Source organism: Gracilinanus agilis, chromosome 4 (assembly GCF_016433145.1).
Source record: "Gracilinanus agilis isolate LMUSP501 chromosome 4, AgileGrace, whole genome shotgun sequence".
Taxonomy (NCBI): Eukaryota; Metazoa; Chordata; class Mammalia; order Didelphimorphia; family Didelphidae; genus Gracilinanus; species Gracilinanus agilis.
The window spans coordinates 141,884,081-141,904,149 of NC_058133.1; the positions used below are offsets into that span (position 1 = coordinate 141,884,081).

The following is a 20,069-nucleotide window of genomic DNA, read 5'->3' on the forward strand; positions in this document are numbered from 1 at the left end:
TTACTGAAATATGTATATGTGTTGAATTTATAATCTTTTGGGCCATAGCTATTGCATGTCCAAAATCAGTTACTTATTTGCCATCTTTTATGTACTAAACCACTGAATATACCACCTGATCTCTAAATTTCTTTACCTTCATCATTACTTGACTACATGGTATTTATGGTAAGGGTTGTAACAAATATAATTTATACTATTGTTAATTGCCAAAAAAATGTTTAACTTCTAGGAACATAAACAGGGATGTCAATAATAGTATATTTTAAACTTTGGGGATCCTCTAGGAACTTCACAAACGAGCTTGGGACACTGGGTCTCCAACGCTGAGGCTGAGAGCATAGTTTCTTCCCTATCCCCTCTTCTCAAATTATAGTGGTCTTGTGACTTTTGTCTTCCTTGATAGAGTTCGTGATATCACAGTTCTCTTCCTTATATTTATTTGGATAAACTTTTACCTTCTTACCAAATATTTTGCTGCTAAAATGAAGACAGGGCCAAATGTGGGAAACCATTTCTTGAAATTGCTTTAATAACGTTCTTCCAGTACTATATAGGTTTAACCCCAGTTGTTAGTATTTGCATGATTACATCAAAATTTCAAAAGATATGAAAAACTTCTTGAATAAAAGGATTTTGCCTAAAAAGCCTGTGGGTGAGATGTTCCAGTTAACATTTTTCCCCTTTATAAATCTTTACCTTCCATTATAGAATCAATACTGTGTATTCGTTTTCAGGCAGAAGAGTAATAAGGACTAGGCATTGGGAGTTGTGACTTGCCATGGGTCACAAAGCTAGGAAGTATTGGAGACTAGATTTGAACCATGGCCTTCCCATCTCCAGGCTGGGCTCTCAATCCACTGAGCCACCTAGCTGCCTCCCAGTTAACTTTTAATAGAGTGCTCACACATACCAATGAAAGAGTTTTTCTAATTTTTTTCAGTCTTGTTATTTTCAGTTCACATAGCAGCAAAAGCAGAAAAGTAGAAAAATGTAGCCTCTTTGTTGCAACCTAATATGACAATCACCAAAAAGAATGGAGGGAAGAGAGGAGCAAACTAGGTATATTTAAGAACAATTGCCTCATGGGGGCACCTGGGTGGCTCAGTGAATTGAGAGCCATGCCTAGAGATAGGAGGTCCTGGGTTCAAATATGGCCTCACACACTTCCTGGATGTGTGACCCTGGGCAAGTCACTTGACTCCCATTGCCTACCCTTCCCACTCTTCTGCCTTGGAGCCAATACTCAGTATTGACTCCAAGATGGAAGGTAAGGGTTTAAAAAAAAGAATAATTGCCTCATTATTCAGTATTTAAACTGAATCATAAAATCCAACAGTTAGTATTCTACCCTACTGTTAACATCAGTTATTGCTTTAAAGAGCCCTAGAAGAGAAAGATTTCCCATTCTCCAACAAGAAAAAATAATATCCTCCTAAATAATGCTACAAGTTAAATATAGCCCTTATTTATAACAAAACCTTAATTCTCATAATTGTGTCTGACCCTATGACTGATATAGACAGTTAAGCATAAATGCAACATCTACATCCCCTTATTTTAAGACAGACTGCAGTATAGATTCACATAAGAGAGATACTTAGTAATACACAACTTGGTAAAATTGAGAGCAGATATGCAAATTAATTTTTAACAACTTTATCTTACCTTTACATAATAGATTACTGTCACACTTTAGTGCTTCCAATTCTGAGCTACGCGCAATATGAGAGGAGTTATTTGAGTGCGAGCTGGCACAACAGATAGAACATAGGGCCTGGACTCAGGGAGATGAGTTCAAATCATCTTTTTACCTACTAGCTAGATGAGTCCCATAACCTCTCTTTGCCTCAATTTCCTCATAGCTATTACCCAGACCGTTGCGAAGATCAAGTGACAATAATTGTAAAGTGCTTGGCACATAAGTACCATAGAAATGTTATTCAATTATGCATTTGTTTATTATGTATGGTTTCTAGTAAATTTGCCCAAGTATATATGAGTACATGTATATTTTTATATTTATTTCATTTTTAAAAAGCATAAACAAAAAAACCCCAAGTCTTAAAAGATTAGAATGATTATCTTCACCTAAAAAAATTAATAGAGATAAAAGCAGTCTTACACTTGCTTCAAAGATCAACTACAGAAGTATAGAATATGGAGATGTGACTAAATAATAGTTTCTATAAAGACTCGGTTTTTGAGATTGCGAGTTCAGCAAAAGTTTAAATAGTCTTAGATTTCATCAAAAGGAATGATGTCTCACATGAAACATGTTATAGCTTTACCTACTCTGTCCTATTTGATCAGATGCTATTTTCATTATCAGTTACCACATTCTAGGAAAAATTGATAAACTGACAAAGGTCCAAAGGGTTATGGCCATAATTATGACCAAAAAGAGACTGTATCATGCAAGCATTGGTTGAATGGACTGAAGACATTTAGCCTGGAGAAGAGAAAATTTATGGGATATCATATCTATCTATCTATCTATCTATCTATCTATCTATCTATCTATCTATCTATCTACCTACCTACCTACCTACCTACCTATCTATATCTATATCTTTAAGCATTTGGAAGACTAATGTTTTAGTGGGATTTGAATTATACTTATGCAGTCTAAAACTAGAAATAATAGGAGTTACAGAGGGGTAGATTTGATTCAGTATAAGAGACAAATTATCTGTTAATTAAACCTGTCAAAAAGTAGAATGAGCTGCCTCAAAAGGTAGTGCATCCTCTGTCACTGAAGATGTAATCAAGGACATTGCAGATGATATTCCTATTCCAGTGTACGTAGTACTAGATGTCATCCTCCTGGATGCCTTTCATTCATTTCCCCTAGCCAGGCTGTGGCTGAGGCCTGTCATTGTTACCTTAGTCACATCTTTTGATTATATCTCCTTTCCTTTGACATTGCTGTCACCTTGGTTCGGGCCCTCGTTGCCTCACGATTGAAGGGAATTATCTGTTGGTTAGTTGCCCTACTACAAGTCTAACCATTCTCAGTCCATCTTTCACTCAGTGGTCAAAATGACCTTTCCTTAAATTTGACTATCACCTTTCCACACTCTCGGCTTAGCACCATGCTTAGAACATGGTAGATAAATTATAGGTTCAAAATATCAAATTTTGGGATCAGACAGTCTTATAACTTGAATTCACTGACCATTGCATCCCGTATGGTAGTTAAATCTGTTGATTCTATACCTACATGATGTTTTACTAAACAGATAAAACTGATTTTCACTTATTGTAGATGTCTGTATGTCTTTGTGTATAAAATAAATACAAGATATGTAAATATAGTTATAATTAAAAACCAAGCTAGATCTCTTCTTCTGTATATACCTATACACATTTATTTGTGAGTTTAAACATGGATAGTATCTCTATTTTATGTTTCAAAGTAAGGAAATTCATCAGAATTCTGAATTCTTTTAGTATTATACTTAGGTTGAAAATAAAGAAAAAACTCTTAAAGGATTTTGAAAAATAGTAATGAATTCATATAAGAAATTATTTACTGTGGATATTTTTTAAAAGGTGTTCATCTAACTGAGATGATTTAGGGAAAGTTCTTAAGTACAAAATAGGAAGATTCATTGGATGATAGGCCTCTCTTATCCTCTTAAAAAGTAGAGCTTGGTGGTGGAGACTCAGCCTTTCCAAGTTTCCCAGTCTTGAATTTTCACATCTCACATGAAAATTACTTTAAAAGCCATAGAGTACTTGCTTGTTTTAAAGGTCTGAGAACATAATTCCTAAATATTTAATATGATATAATTTTCCACCCAATACAAAGTAGGAATGTATAGGATCTGTAATTTCATCCTTAATCTGCAGAGTGCTAAAAACTTTAGTGAACTTTGAATACATTTTTCCTCCCTCCCAGAAATAACTTACACAAATTGATCAAAGAGGTATTTTATGTTGTTGAAAAGCTGAGGATAATTTTTCTACTTTCTTTCCTAATACTTAGTTGGAAAATTTGATGTTGGATAAAGATGGCCACATAAAAATTACAGATTTTGGTCTTTGCAAAGAAGGGATTACAGATGCAGCTACAATGAAGACATTTTGTGGTACACCTGAATACCTTGCACCTGAGGTAGGTTAAGAGAACTTTAAGTGAAAATCTGTGCTAACATTATTAAGAGAAACATTTAAGATTTTTTTAAATTGTGCTACATATTTTTGACAGAAAGCCAAATTGTATTTTACTTGTTTAAAATATTACTGTAGTTGAATCAATTCTTAAATATTAATATATAAATTCCTTTAGCAGTACAAGACTGATCATAAGCAGATGCACTAACAATTCCATGATGAGAATAAATATTCTTTTTTTTCTTTTCATATGATTTATCTCTTGGATCTTTCCTCCATATTTTGAATCATCTAAAATATCATACCTATGCCTAATAAATTTTGACAATATCAAATTATGTTACTTCTTCAATAAGACTATTGTTTGTGGTTTTATAAACCTTAGGATGAACTATACTTCAAAACAAAGAAATAAACATAAGTAACTCCATTATATTGGTGCTGATAGAATTTGTTAATAATTTGTGTTCATGCGGCATCTTTTTTGCATATATCAAAAGGACATAAAATTCATTAAAACATGTAACAATGGCCTATTTTTTCAATCTAATTATTAATATTAATCAAACCATTAAACAGGGAAAGGTATGCTGGCCAAATGCATTTGCTACTGTCATGGAGAATGCTGTGGAGAAAGGATTTGTTAAAGATGATAAAGTCTTCCAGATGTTGTTGTCTATTGATGACATAGTACTGATTACATGAAGCCCTAGAACACAGTGAGCCATTTATGTGAAATCCATAAATAACCAAAAGAGTTAGGCCTCTCCACACTGGAAGAAAATAATTGAATGAATGGGGTTCACTCTGCACTTAGCTGTATCATCTTGTTTGATGTTGAAGGAATACCTAGCCACTAAAAAAATCTACATAGTGCAGAGTGTGGTAGTTATGGCTATCGCAGACTCTGGTACTATGGAAGTTGAGGGTAGTGGATTACTTGAGTTTGGAGTTCTGAACTGCAGTGGACTAAGCCAATTGTGTTTCCCCACTAAATCTGGCACCAATATTGTAAGCCTTCAGGAGGAGGGAATAAGGGATCAGACTGCCTAAAGAGGAACTTACTGCACCAAATAAGATCATATTTGTAAAAGTGCTTAGCATCATGCCTAGAAGTCATTCAGTTTTTCACTCACGTCTTATGTCATGTCATGACCCTGTAGACCATACTATCCAGGAGGTTTTCTTAGCCAAGATACTGGAGCAGTTTGTCATTTCTTTTTCCAGGGGATTAAAGCAAACAAGTTGAGCGACTTGTCCAGAGCCATACAGCTAATCAATGACTTTGGCCATTTTTGAACTTCAGTCTTCCTGACATATGGATCTAGCGCTGTATCCACTGATCAGCCTAGCTACCTCTACCTGGCACATAGTATATGTTAAAATAAATGTTTATATCCTCTTCTCCCCCCAACCCCATCCCACCAATCCTGTCAGAAACAAACTATGCCACAGCTTCCACAATGATTAACATGGGAAAGGGACAAGATAAGTAGATGTAAATAAAACAAAATTAAATAAAAATGAGAAACTAAATTTAAAATCTACATAGTAATAAGGATTTTGGAAAAGCAGGATGTAGTTTATAATATACCAATTTTGAGCAATTAAAAAAAGGATGGTATAATTTAGAGGTAATGCAGTCATGTGTTTTGCCTGAATGTTTTCTAGACTAAGTAGCAAATGGTAGTTCTTAGATATTAGGAATCAACTTATTAATATCATTAGCACTCATAAATATTTCCACTGGACCGTTCTAATTATTTAGAGGTAAAATTTTCATTGAGAAAATTTTGAGTTTCCTAAAATCAAGTGCTAATATTTTAAATATAGTTAATTTCAAATAACATAATTTGTGGAGATATCAGAAACATTCCTCTCTAATATCAAATGTACTAGAATTATAATTTCAATTTCAGCTAATGCATCGGGTATAAAAACCTTATTTTATTTTAAATAAGAAAAATATCATGTTTTTTAAAATGCTGTTGTTTTAATAAATATAAAGGGGAAAAGTTATTTGTTACTCCAGAATTCATTTGCCTGTGCTGTACATTTGCCATATTTAGCATAACAGAATTATTATATCACAATTAGAGGGAAATATTTCTAAAGGAGATAATTAAATTCATTTCAAAAACAATCTCCTAAGAAACCAAGATTTCATTTTCTTTGTAAATGTACTACCCAAGAACAAAATACAAAAAGTACAAGTTAAGAAAACTCTTCTTTTAAAATAGACTTTTTTCAAAAAAGAATTATGAATTGTTTTTTATTAAGAACGTGTTTTTCTTTTTTTTCAAATACATACTTTGCAAAAGAATTTAATAGAATTTGATGTTATTAAAATATGATCACATTCTCAGGAGTTAGAAATTAACCTGTACAACCTATCATTTTGATGGGTTATCTGTAGAGAAAAGTCATGATCATCATTACATTGGCTACTGTTTGAGGTTGTTGACTCTTGAAATAACTAACTTTTAATAAAATTTAATATGACAGTCATAATGAGTGACTGAAATGCTACTTTGACACCATTTAATTTGATGGTAATTGCCCTTGGTTTTTGAAGGTTTTATTTGCAACATGCTAGTTTTGAGAAGTGCTACCATGCTGCTAAGGCAGCAAGTATAGGTCTAGAGATGTTCTTTATACACAGCATTTTATGAAGAGTGCTTGCCTTGTGTTTGAGATGTTGAGGGAGAATATATTTCATCTTTAATGTTACACAGATCTTTGAAATATATGCCATACACATCACTTATGGAACTATGATAGCTTAAAATATAAATATTCTGCATTTTGAAAAAGAAATAAAAGTTTAACTCAAAACTATTAAGATTATTTCTACATCTGCTCTTTTCCTTCATTGATATCTTAGGTTCATTTGAATCCTGAAAATATTGAATATATTATTTTCAATGCTTGGTAGTTATAAGAATAATAATCTTGTTTCAGATCAGAAATATTTTCATGTGAGTACTATAGACTCCTAAAAATATTTTCTCTTTCATTTTGAAAGTTATTTAATAAAACATACCTTGTTGCAAACCACTTCTTATGAAGCTTATCTGTCTCACTTATTCCTTTGTTTCAACTTTGCATTTTTATGGTATAATCAAATACTGTAAGTGTAAATTAATCAGAGACATGATTGTTCAAAACTTTTGTGAGAAACTATTTTGTCTTAAAGGCAAAATAATTATTTGAAACATTTTCAACATGTGGTTCAGATTTTATATAGCCAAGAAGGTTTAGTTGGGTTCAACTGAAAAATAATCTTTAGGAAAGTATTTACTCTTTATTGTCAGATTCTTTGCATTATGTTTTTAATTGGACTTAGATTTGAAAGTAATTATAGCTGGGTACAAAGATCAACATAATAAATTCATGTGTGCCATTCATTAAAACTATTGTGTTAGAATACTACTATCTGCTATTTTACATTGATAACATGAGTTGATGAAGTCCAGAGTCTCTTCATTTTGCAAAGTTGACCTTTTGTTTTAAAATTGTGTTTTTAAGGAATTATAAAAACAGCCTTGGCAGGTATACAAATGTAACATACCTCCATTTTCAAATGCATTAGTGATAGAATTTGGAAAAGCTATTGTACTAGAATATCTCATGTTTTTAAGGAATAAAATTGACCCCACAAAGATATACATATGCATGTGTGTATATTTAAATATGTAATATATTAAAATATATATATATTTGCAGTGAATATTGTATTTTCTCACCCAAAAAGTTATGGAGTAAAGTAGAAATAGCATGTAAACTCTTGCTGTTGAAATTTTACTATTTGGTATGGCTCTCATTGAATCTACACTGTTTTATGCGGTGCTAATTATTTAGAGTCTCAGCTTTGGTCTTGAGTTAGCAGTACCTGATCAACTTTCCAACTGTAAAACAGTTTGAAAATCAAATGTAGCTTACATGCAAGACCCAACAAAATTAAAAGTGTTAAGTACGTTTTGGCAGTTCACTTTTATTATGCCCAGTCCTCAAATGTACCAGCAGATAATCATCTGAATGTTAGTTATTTTTCACATGCTTATGTGATCACACAAAAAGTACATGCTAAAAAGAAGCAGATGGTGACAGATGGGGAAGGTTGAATAAGGTGGTTTTGGAAACCTAGAGAAATGCACTTCTGTAATCGTGTCAAAATAAAAATTATTTGATAGTCAAGTTAGAACTAACAGAAAGACATTACTAAAATGATTCAATTGTAAGGAAATGTATTTTAGCAAGGTTTAGCTGGTATTTAGAAAAATGTCTACAGTTGTATTTCATCCAAATATAAAATATGATTTTTATTCAAGTAACGAAGGACATTATTTTGATGCATTTTTCTTTCTTTTCTAAACACCTCTGGCAAGTACATTTACCTCCAATTTTACTGAGCTTTTTTGGTCAACTGTTTATATAGTGCTTACTTGTATAAGATCTACTTTTATGGAAAAACCTGAACTAGTGACATGAGAATGTTTTAATAACTTTTATTTCCAGCTAGGTAGGAATATTTGCTCATTTGTATCATCATGCTATATAGCAAAAAATAAATAATAAAATAAATCTTGGAAATTCATAGATTTTTTAAATACTCAGATCCATTGCTATTAACTCAAATATTCTTTGTGATCAAGAAGAGATGGAAGTGCTAGGCAAATTAAAGGTCAGTACACAGATATTTTTTTAGTAAGTAATTTGGTATTACATGTAGCAAATGTAATTAGTTGTTTTGTTTTTCTCCTTTTGGAGGATGCAATTATATTTTTCTCAAAATAAGAGACACAAATTATGTCTGTCTCTCTAAAGTAGAAATATGTCTTAATCAGCATTTTGTTTCTGGGCCTTTTTTTTTTTTTGATGTTTCTAAACTTGAGGTCAAAAGAAGTACATTGACACTCTTAATCCAGAGGAAGAAATATACATAATTAATTGTAAATTAATTATATGGTGACTAGCATAAATGTCTTATCACTATCCTCCCTAAAAATCCATAAGACACATTGAAACTGTTGTCTTAAGGTTATGGTTGTTTTTTTTCCAGTTTCCAATCTTTTTGTGAAAAGAAATCTCCATAAATAGGCCCATGATAAATGCTTGTTGACTGACTTATCTGGTCACATCAAGTCAAAAGTCATTAAGCATCTATTAAGGCTCTCCCATGTGGCAATCACCATGCTAATAACTAAGTTCTAGAGAACACCCTTCTTCCATACACATAAAAGCCATTCTATACATAAACCCTCAACAAAATATCCACATTTTCTCCAGAATCTTCATTGATTGGTACTGATTTAAGCACATTTATATTCTTGGGGGCACTTTTCAGATGTTAATCTTCACGATACTCCTGTAAGGTTCATGTGTGGTAAGGGGAAATTGAGAGGAAGGATCATAGTGACCCATTTAGGTAGATATAACATTTATATTTTGAATTGCTATTAAAGAACATCTATACTTTACTAAACTACCGTGTAATATTTTTGGATCTTCCTAAACCACTCTCCTGTCATTAGCTGTGGTTCATATATGAACTAAAATTACTTGTATCCCTAGTCCAGAAGGAGCCATGTAGAGTCTGTAGCACCAAAGTGTTGTTTCCTTGATTGATGTGCTTGCTTCCTTGGCAGGAATTCTCAGAATTCCCACATTCAGTGCTCTTTCTTGGACAGCTTTGTGATTCTGTAACTTCCATGTGAAGTTTAAATAAGAGCTTTCTGAAACCAGAGAACTCAAAGCAAAATCACCACTATTTCTTCTAGTCAGTCTGCAGCTATTCCTCTCAGATTTCCCCTTAAGGTCACAAAAGCCACAAAGAATTCCCTATTTGAGGTATTTATAGAGACTTAGCTAATTGTGGCACCACAGCAGAACTATAGGAAACAGTCTTTTAAAAGCCACTTCATTAAAAAGATTGTATCTGTATCCATTTGAGTATGAGTATTTTCTTGTCAAATATTTTCCTGTTTGAGCGACAGTTTGCTTTTTAAGTTCAGTAGCCTGGAAGTGTGTGTGTGTGTGTGTGTGTGTGTGTGTGTGTGTGTGTGTGTGTGTGCGCGCGCGCGCTAGACAACTTATTACTTTCTAATTCAAAGCAAATGGCATTTGTATTTTCAGTCTCATAAGAGTTTTTATTCAGGAAAATAAATTACAACAAAAGTACAAAGAAGGTATGATGTAAATGACACATTTTAAAGAAAGAATATATTCTCTCTATTGTAAAGAAATTCAGCCTCATGCTACTTAATAATTTTAAAGTTGTATTAGAAAATCCGTATTGTCATAGTCTTTGGTAGGTAAGTATCTTTGATGATAAAAGTACAAGATAGGCTTATATAGAAAATAAACAGGGTATACTAGTCACCAGAAATATAAGGTTAATAGGCAACATTTAAAAAATGAATTAACAGTAATTTGGTGCATCTAAGTTCGCAGTTTACTTTCACAACATAGGTGTGCAGACAGTTTGTTTAGATGTTTAATTTTTTCCCCCATCTGTTCTGTCAAAATTATTGATTGAGCAGTAAGCCACTCCAGGGCATGCATTACCTCCTTATAATTGTGTGCCTTAGGTACATTGTGTGGCCCTGTGAGCAAGCTGAGAGAGAGGTTCCTTCAGCCACCCAGCAAATCCTAATTGGAATAAGAATGATTCATTCATTCATGACATTAAGGTGAAGATTTTTTTAAAGTTCCATCAATTAAATACATGTACTAGAAATGTTAATTCTCCATGTCTTTTTAGAATATGGGGTCTTCTATCTCTAGATGTCCTTTTAAAATTTAGCCTGAAAAAAATAATTATTCTAAGAAAGCAAAGGCTATATAATAGCTATTTAGGGGAGATCTTTTTTAAAAAAAACAATTCTTTTTGTCTAGCAACTTTAATAATAGGAAGTATCCACATCAGATAATTGTCATGCAAAATGGCATGTTCTTTCTACCCTTAGCCTCTCTGAAATTTAAATATCCATATGGTAGAGAGTGAAATAATTTCTTGTTCCTGGTAAAAAATTATGAGGAATAAAACTTTGCTTCTATTAATAATTCAATCATTAAGCATTTATTAAGCACCTATTATATATCAGACACACTGCTGTACATTAGGGATACAGAGACAAAAATCAAACAAGTCTTGTCTTTGAAGAACATATCATGGGAGAAAACAAATACTTATGCAAAATAATTGCCCAGTAAGAATAAGATAAATTTAGAAGATCAGGAAAGACTTCAGGTGAAAAGAGTATTTTTGGTAATATTAAAAATTAATTATATTATCACATATAGAATGCATATTTCTCCCATTTCTTACTGGTTTTCTTCCCTCTACCCTCCTTTTATTCCTGTCTTGGTATTTGGATAGTTGTTTGGTAAAAGCATACCTCGTGGTTGCTAGGTGGCTCAGTAGCTTGAGAACCAGGCCTAGAGACAAAGGGCCTTGGGTTCAGATGTGGCTTAAGACACTGCCCAGTTACCCTGGAAAAGTCACTTAACCCCCATTACCTAGCCCTTCCTACTCTTCTTTCTTGAAACACAGTATTGATTCTATAATGGAAGGAAAAGATTTAAAAGAAAACAAAAAAGATATGCTATTGGCTGTTAAGGACTTTTACATGGCAGGGTATGGTCATTAAGCAGAATTTCCATGTTTCATAGACACTACTTATTTGTAATCAGAGTTGGGACAAAGCCTTTGCTCATCCTAGGTGAGTTTTAAAAGAATGTTTTCCCCTGTATTTGAAACTTGATTTCACTTTAAATATTTACATGCCATTGAGTGAATAATTTTCTGGCCTTAATAATATGTTCAAGATGTCATAGTTAATAGCACATTGGCTTTGGAATCAGGATGACCTGTGCTTGTATCCTGACTTTTCATGTATTAACTGTGTGACTGTAGTCATTTAACCTCTCAGTGCCTCTCAACAACTTCCTAATGCACTGAAGTTCTGGATCTGTTTCCATACCAGGTATTCTTTTCACTAATGAAGCCACACTTTGGAAAAAAAAGTGTGCATTGATGATAATAACTTTTGTATGTAGCACTTTAAAATTTTCAGTTGCTTTGCATATATTCTATCAATCGATCTTCAACAACACTGTGTGGTAGGTCCTGTTGTTAGTACCATTTTACCATTGAGAAAAGTGAGGCTGAGCCAGGTTAAGTTATCTATTTACTCAGGCCTCAGAGCTACTGACTATCTGAGGCAAGTTTTGACTCAGACCCTCCCTTGAACTATTTTATTTTGAAAAAAGCAAGCTATAAGATGAAAAATACTTTTGGATTTAAAACTTAATTTAAAATTTACTTTAAAGCTTTACAATGATTTCTGGGATGAGTCTATCAGTATCAGAATTTTACCTGTTACATGCTATATAGTCATATTGATGTATAATCTTGGTATGGAGATGATTAAAGGCTCCTGAAGGATGGGCCAGGAGAGCACAAGATTGGGCAGATCCCTCAGAGCTACAAAGGCTATAAATGGGCCCCATGATGGGTTTTTTGTCTTCATATTTTGACCAGCCTCAACCTATGATTAGAAACATATCACCAAAAGATTGGACAGTAGGTGACAGTTTTTATCTCAAGAAAACAGCTCACAGGGGCAGCTGGGTAGCTCAGTGGATTGAGAGTCAGGCCTAGAGATGGGAGGTCCTAGGTTCAAATCTGGCCTCAGCCACTTCCCAGCTGTGTGACCCTGGGCAAGTCACTTGACCCCCATTGCCCACCCTTACCACTCTTCCACCTAGGAGCCAATACACAGAAGTGAAGGGTTTAAAAAAAAAGCAAAAAAAAAGAAGAAAAAGAAAACAGCTCACAAAGATCATATAACAAATTAGGAGAGGGAGTTGTAGTTCTCATTCTCATTCTCAATGCCAATAAAACCACAAGTCCTAGAATTTTTAAAATAAGTTTTAAGGAGCATATTTTGACCCATGGTATTTTCGTATCAATAAATTATATCTTATTTGAATTCTGCTGTATAATATTTTTCACTTTTAGGATCACATCAATCATTACCACTGAGTTTGAATAAGCCTGCCTAACAATCAGAAAATAGTCACAGTTGAGACTCTTTGATGAGGAAAATCAACAAAGACCAGAAAGAAAGGAGCTAGATACTTAATGCTGTGCACAAGGGAGTTTTAGTGTAATTTTGAGAAAGGTAATCAAATTAGAGGAAAGAAGGATATTGAATTGTCTATTGAATATAGTATGTTGCATCTGGTAATACTGTATTAAAGAAGAAGAAGAGATTCAACTCAGATGAATAGCTCAAAGCCTATTCTAAACTATATTCCTTCAGATAGAAATTTTTTTTATCATTTCCTTTTTGGGATTATCCAGTCTGTCATTTTTTAGATAAGTAAGGAATGTGACTATGTGATTACGGGTTTGGACAGAATTCTTTCTCATCTTAAAGACCTGAATTGATAGTAAAGAATCTTTAGTTAAAGGAGACTGACTACAATGCTCAGGTGACTTTTTTATTTCAATTAAAAAAAATTATCTGTGTAACTTATGTTGGCATGTCAAGCCAATAAAGAGTACATATTTTCCTCAGAATGAAGTAATATTTTAAGTGCTTATAAATGTAGCTATATATGTGTATGTGTGATATATAATATTACACATCACTTAAAGATTACATATTCAGAAGGAAACATTTATATTTTGGGAATCGATATTCATTTTACAAAGCTGTATAAAATCTATTTTACTTTAATTTGAAACAGATTTTTCTACAATGCACTTTAATTTTTTCATTTGCTTATTTCTCTTCAAAAATAAAACCTTTTTTATGCAATCACTTTCCTTTCTGGCTGTAAACCAGGTATTTAAACAAAAATAAAGGGTTGCCAGTTTTGCCAGCTGGGGATGAGAACCCGGCTGGTGATATGCGGGTTCGGGAGGCAGTTAATCCAGCTTTTATGCTTTTTATGGTTTTATGAAAAAAGAGGTTAAAAACCACATTTGGCTCTTTTTTTTGGGACCACTGTTTTGTTGCTATTGTGGGAATGCAGCAAAAGGTTTGCTGAGACCTAAAATTTTTTGTTATTAGGTGAAATCCTGTATAAATTAGGTATGTCCCACATGGAGTACACCCTTCTTATTGACCATGAGTTATGTCCTAATCGAGTAACCACAAATCTGAAAGTTATACATGAATAATTTATTCCAATATCAGTATATAAAGAATCTCTTATTCCTTTTAATTTACTTTTTTTTCAACTTTATACCCATATGTTTTATTTCATGGAAGTGAAAATAAATTCTTAACATTTAAAATTTTTTTCCTCTAAAAGTAAAAAGTAACATTTGGAGTATGACATCTCCCATATAATTTCTTGCTTAGGTTATAAACTATCAAAGGTTTTTACTAATAAAGAGATTTTACATTCTTCCTTTATCAAGCTAATGACTGTTTGCCCAAAATTATCTTTTTTCCCCCAAATAAAAATTGCTTTCAGAATTTGCTTAGATCTTGCATGTGTATATATTGCTTGTATCTCTCTCTCTCTCTCTCTCTCTCTCTCTCTCTATATATATATATATATATATATATATATATATATACATGATGAATCTAGTAAGTAGCTTAGCAGCCACTCAGTAAATTCACATTTTTTATGAATTCTTTTTAAATGCTTTTGTCCTTGAAAATTCCTCAAATATCAAATGGCTCTTTGGCCTCTAGATTTTTGGTATAAGTAAGTAATTACTTGGTAATATCAGATTTATTCATCCTTTGACCCACAGCCACCAGAAAATGGAAAGAATATTGGATTTGGAGTCAGAGGACCTGGGCATCAATCCTTGCTCTGCTACATATTACATAAGTGAATTTGAGCAAGTTATACCATGGTTTGGGCTCCAGATTTTCCTCATCTGTGAAATGAGCGAATTGAAATAGTAGCTCTAGGTTTATCTTGTAACCATTGTAATATTTTAGTTGACTCCTGTAATGATTGAAACCATAAAAGAAAATTTCTGTTGTTGGACTGTGTAAGAATTTGGACTTTGAGCATAGCTGTATTATTCTATCCTTTAGATAACTGCTGACTATCTACTTAGAAATTAGCCCAAAATTTCTTTTAAGTATTTAATTTGCCCCATATGATGTCTTGGATATGGATTTCCTTTTCCTTTCTTTTTCATGTAGTCATTCTTTACTCTCCTTTCTTCACAGTGTCTGTTGGCATGAGAGCATTTTCCTTCTGGCTTAATATCTCTGGGAAATTTTTCTCTTAGAGAGAGTATTTATATGCAGCAATAAGACCATGTCTCAAAAGAAACATCTAGCATTGGCTGTTCCCATTTTTTTCTCTCTGTGTCAGATATTTACAGGGTAGAATTACTGAATCATATAGAAAATTTGAGTATCTGTTTTGTCTGGTTACCTTTGTCCATATTATGTAAAACATTGATACCAAAAAGGATGTGTTGCATTAAAAATAGTATCTCCTGACTTTTTCAAAGTAGTAACATTTCTTACTAAACTTCTTTTTATATATTATAAGAAAATTTAAATGCCATTTGCCACTAAATAATAATGAAATTCAGTGAATTTTTTTAAACCCTTACCTTCCGTCTTGGAATCAAGGCAGAAGAGTGGTAAGGGTAGGCAATGGAGTTAAGTGACTTGCCCAGGGTCACACAGCTGGGAAGTGTCTGAGGCCGGATTTGAATCAAGACCTCCCACCTCTGGGCCTGACTCTCAATCCACTGAGCCACCTAGCTGCCCTGGAAATTCAGTAAATATGTATACATTTAACATATTTTTGGCTATGTGTAATGGAACTGTGGGCATTAACATTTTCCTATAAGCCAAAAGATGAGTTTTCTGACATATTATTTTCAGTGTTTTTCCTTAAAAACTTAATGATTGAGGAGTTCAAAGAAGTTTTAAAATTCTTACAAAAGCTGCAAGTGTGTCAATTACAACTCCCCATATGTCTTTGTTCTTTTTTACCTGTGTTTTGTAGACCCTGTAAATGAAATCAACTTATTCCATTTCTCTTTAACTTTTAGTAGGCAGAAAGTTCTTGGATGTCAGTAGAGAATTAAGGCCTATTAGAAGTACTTAATCAGTACGCCCTCATCTAACCTGTGTTGTGAGATTTGGCAGAAGGGGAACCAGAAAGCACCACCAGTGTAAGAGGGCAATTTAGGTATTTTATAGATACGTATTTAAAATGTGGCCACCAGGAATCAACAATTTAGGTTATTCTGTAATTAAATCAGACCCAAGTCAGCATCGGGTTAGGCAGTTTATTTACAATTAGGAAGGTAAAGGTATGGGAATAAAGAGAGAGGGAGAGGCTAGTTCAGGCCTGCAGAGGCCTGGACTGAGAGAGAAGGTTAAAAGGCTAAATAAATTAGGCTACAAGCCACAAGGCCTAGCAATCAGGTAGGCTGGAGCCTACTTAAGGCAGAGTTTGGAAGCAGCCAAGGTAGGCCAAGGAAGTCAGCCTAACTTACCCACATGACAATACAGAGTGTAAACGTTCTGTGGTCTCAGGAGTTCCTTCAGCACCAAGTTCAGAGCTGGAACTGCCTCCACAGGAAGTAACCAACATACTTAAAGAGATGGTGTCTCTCGTCACTTCCTGTGGGTCCACCTCTAATTCAAGCGGACAAATGGCAGTTTCTACACTGCCCAAAGGGCAGTCCCTTGTTCTTGATTTGTTACTTACTGTCACCTGTGGGTAACTCATCCCCCTCCCCACTAAGGGAGGTGGGGATGACATCATTTCTATGCCTAGCATGAGTAGGGTTTTGATATGAATCGGCTAGAGTTAATTCCATTTACACACCAGCTAGATCCAAGTTTCATATTGATTCATCGGGGGTTTTTATATACTTGATTTACTTCATTGCCTTTGTGTGGGTATTCATTAATGGTTTCTGGGTGTGAAAACTTATCTTGCAAAAATCAAATATTTGGTATGATGAAGAACTATCTATGAGAGAATGTCAAAACTGTTTACTTATTTGTGGAAGAAATGAGTAGTGAAATATTTTAGAGTAAAAATGTATATTATTTTGCCCAAAGTATTTTAAATGTTAAAATGTAATGTTTAATTCTTTTCCTCATTTCTCTTTTAGGTGTTAGAAGATAATGACTATGGCCGTGCAGTGGACTGGTGGGGTTTAGGGGTTGTCATGTATGAAATGATGTGTGGGAGATTACCATTCTACAACCAGGATCATGAGAAACTTTTTGAGCTAATACTAATGGAGGACATTAAATTTCCTCGAACTCTTTCTTCTGATGCAAAATCCTTACTTTCAGGACTCTTAATAAAAGATCCAAATAAACGGTAAGGCTCAAATCTCACTGATGAAAAATAAATAAATTCCTAGAAAGCCTTTCTGCCAGTATACCTTTCTTTAAAAGCTGCCAGATGATACTTTTTTCTTTTAATATATCAATCCAGAACATTTGCTTTTTTTTAGATTTCCTCAGTCTTCCCTACACCAGAAACATTAAGTAGAGCATAATGAGCATCAGTGTTCAGAAAAGTTGTGACACCCATGTTGCTGCTCACTTGAGATTTCTTCACTGTCCCTATTATCTGGTTTGTTTTAAATCTCTGTCAGTATTCAAGTTTCTGCGTTCTTTCTAATTTTGTTTTTTCCTGTAAGAGAGCTATCCATCATTAACTTTCTACTCCAAATTACCTACAAAACAGATTATTTGAATATTGGGTAAAATATTTATATATTTATACATAATTATATCTACATTTCATATGTATAATAAGTAGTTACTAAGTACCCACTGTGTGCCAGGCACTGAGGCTAAAAATATAAGCAAGAAAGCCCCTGCTTTATGAAGCCTATATTTTATTAGAGAGGAAAGAGAACAGATAAGTGTGTATATGTATGTGTTTGTGTTTACATATATATATGCACACTTATATACACATATACACACACAAAGCAAATACAAGGTGGTTGTCCAAGAGACTAGTACTAGCAACTACCGCAGGGGTTCTTGACTTTTTTTATGGTGTGGATCCCTTCGACAATCTGATGAAGTAGATATAAGAATCATATCTTTAATGTAAAAAATAAAATACATAGAATTATAAAGAAAGCCAATTGTATTGAAATAATAAATTTTTTAAAAAGTTCATGTAAACCGAATTAATACCTTCTAAACAAACATATACTTGACCTTGAGAGAACTTTGATGCGACCTAGGGATCCTAAGAATCCAAGATGGAGTGAAGAAAGAGTGCAGTTCAGATGTGATAGACCATTTATGCAAAAGCAGGAGATAAAATGTATACAAAGAAAACCAAGTAGACTGGATTAACTGACTTGTATATGAAGGAGAATAATATGGGAAAGCCTGAAATTGAAATTGAGTCCAATTGTGAAGAACTTTTAAAAAATCTACCAGAGGAGTTTGTATTTTATGTTCCTAGAGGGAAAAGAGCCACAGGAGTTTCTTGACCTTGTGATTGATTGTGTTCACTGTGTTTTCAGAACTTCAGTTTGGCTGCTGTGTGGAGGAGATAGTGAAGAGGAGGGAAAAAGTGGGTGAGAATTGGAACTAGATCATATGAGTGGAGAGAGACAGATTCAAGAGATGCTGTGAAAACTTTGTAATTGACTAGCTATGGGGAGCAGTTAAGTATAGAGAAGGAATAGTTAAAGATGATTTTGAAGGCAGCTAGCCTACTCAATGGATAGAGGGCTAGACCTGGAGTCAGCAGGTGTCCTGGGTTCAAATTGGCCAAAACAGATACTGCCTAGCTGTGTGAGTCTGGGTAAGTCACTTAACCCCAATTGCCTAACCCTTACCACTCTTCTGCGGTGGAACCCATGCTTAGTTATCAGTTTTAAAAATATAAAAAAGATGATTTCTAGGTTACATTTCTGGGTGACTAGAATAGTGTGTGCTACCCTCAGTATAATTAAAGAAGTGAGGAACAGGCAAGTGAGTTTTGAGAGAAAATTATAACAATAGCCAACATTTGTGTAGTGCTTTAAAGTTTACAAATCTTTTGACAGACATTTTTGATCTTTACAACTTGAAGATAGGTGCTATTGTTACTCCCTATTTTGCAGCTGAGGAAACTCAGAGCCTCTTATCTAGTTAGTATCTTGAGTGAGGATTTGAACTGAGATCTTCCTGACTCCAGATCTAGCTCTTTATCCAGGATACCACCTACCTGGTTGTAAAAAGGATTTGTTTGGACATATTATTCATTCTGATTATACCATTGAAATGATACCTCAGTTTTTCTAACTTTTTGATAAATTCTTTTATCTAATTTTCATCAGGTTTATGAAACATCAGCATACATTCAACCTTTTTTTAGGATAAGAATTTGTATATGACAGTATGGAAGTTATATTTATTATTAACTTTTATTACAGACTGACTTTATTCTCAGGTTAATTAGATCATGTTTTACAGATTTTAGTCCTTTGAATAACAATGAAAAATATTTCAGGTGCACTAAAGATATTCAAAAACATCTGGAGAGTTGCATTTTATGAGAAAATGTACTGATGAACTTGACTTGGATTTCCTTGACTGGTACCTGTGCTTAAAGGTCATCTGTCAGTGTGATAAACTAGAAAGAGTATTGGACTTGAAATCAGATTATATGATATCAAGCCCACATTCTATTATTTAAAGCATCCTGATCCAGGGCAGATCACTTTTGGAGTCTCATTTCCTTCTGTAAAATAAAGCTGTCTATCCTATCAGCCTCACAGAGTTAATTTCAGATGAGATCATATTCACATACTTTGCAACCAAGAATAATCCTTAAGTAACTCTAAATTAGTAATCCTTGGGGAATCAATGACTATTCTTGAAAGTTGAAAATAAAGGAGAGGTCTCTTGAGAAGAATTTTATAGTTCAATCTTTCCTGTGCAGCAAACTTCTCTTTCCAGATTTCA

General features: G+C 33.6%; 1 protein-coding gene across 1 annotated transcript in view; it reads left to right on the forward strand.

Moving 5' to 3' along the window:
• Nucleotides 1-20,069, forward strand: part of AKT3 (AKT serine/threonine kinase 3) — a 180,537-nt gene that overhangs the window by 119,886 nt on the left and 40,582 nt on the right. Inside the window, exons 8-9 of the mRNA XM_044676315.1 lie at nt 3,992-4,120; nt 17,252-17,466. Coding sequence (XP_044532250.1) covers nt 3,992-4,120; nt 17,252-17,466 — 344 coding nt within the window. The remainder of the gene's footprint in view (nt 1-3,991; nt 4,121-17,251; nt 17,467-20,069) is intronic.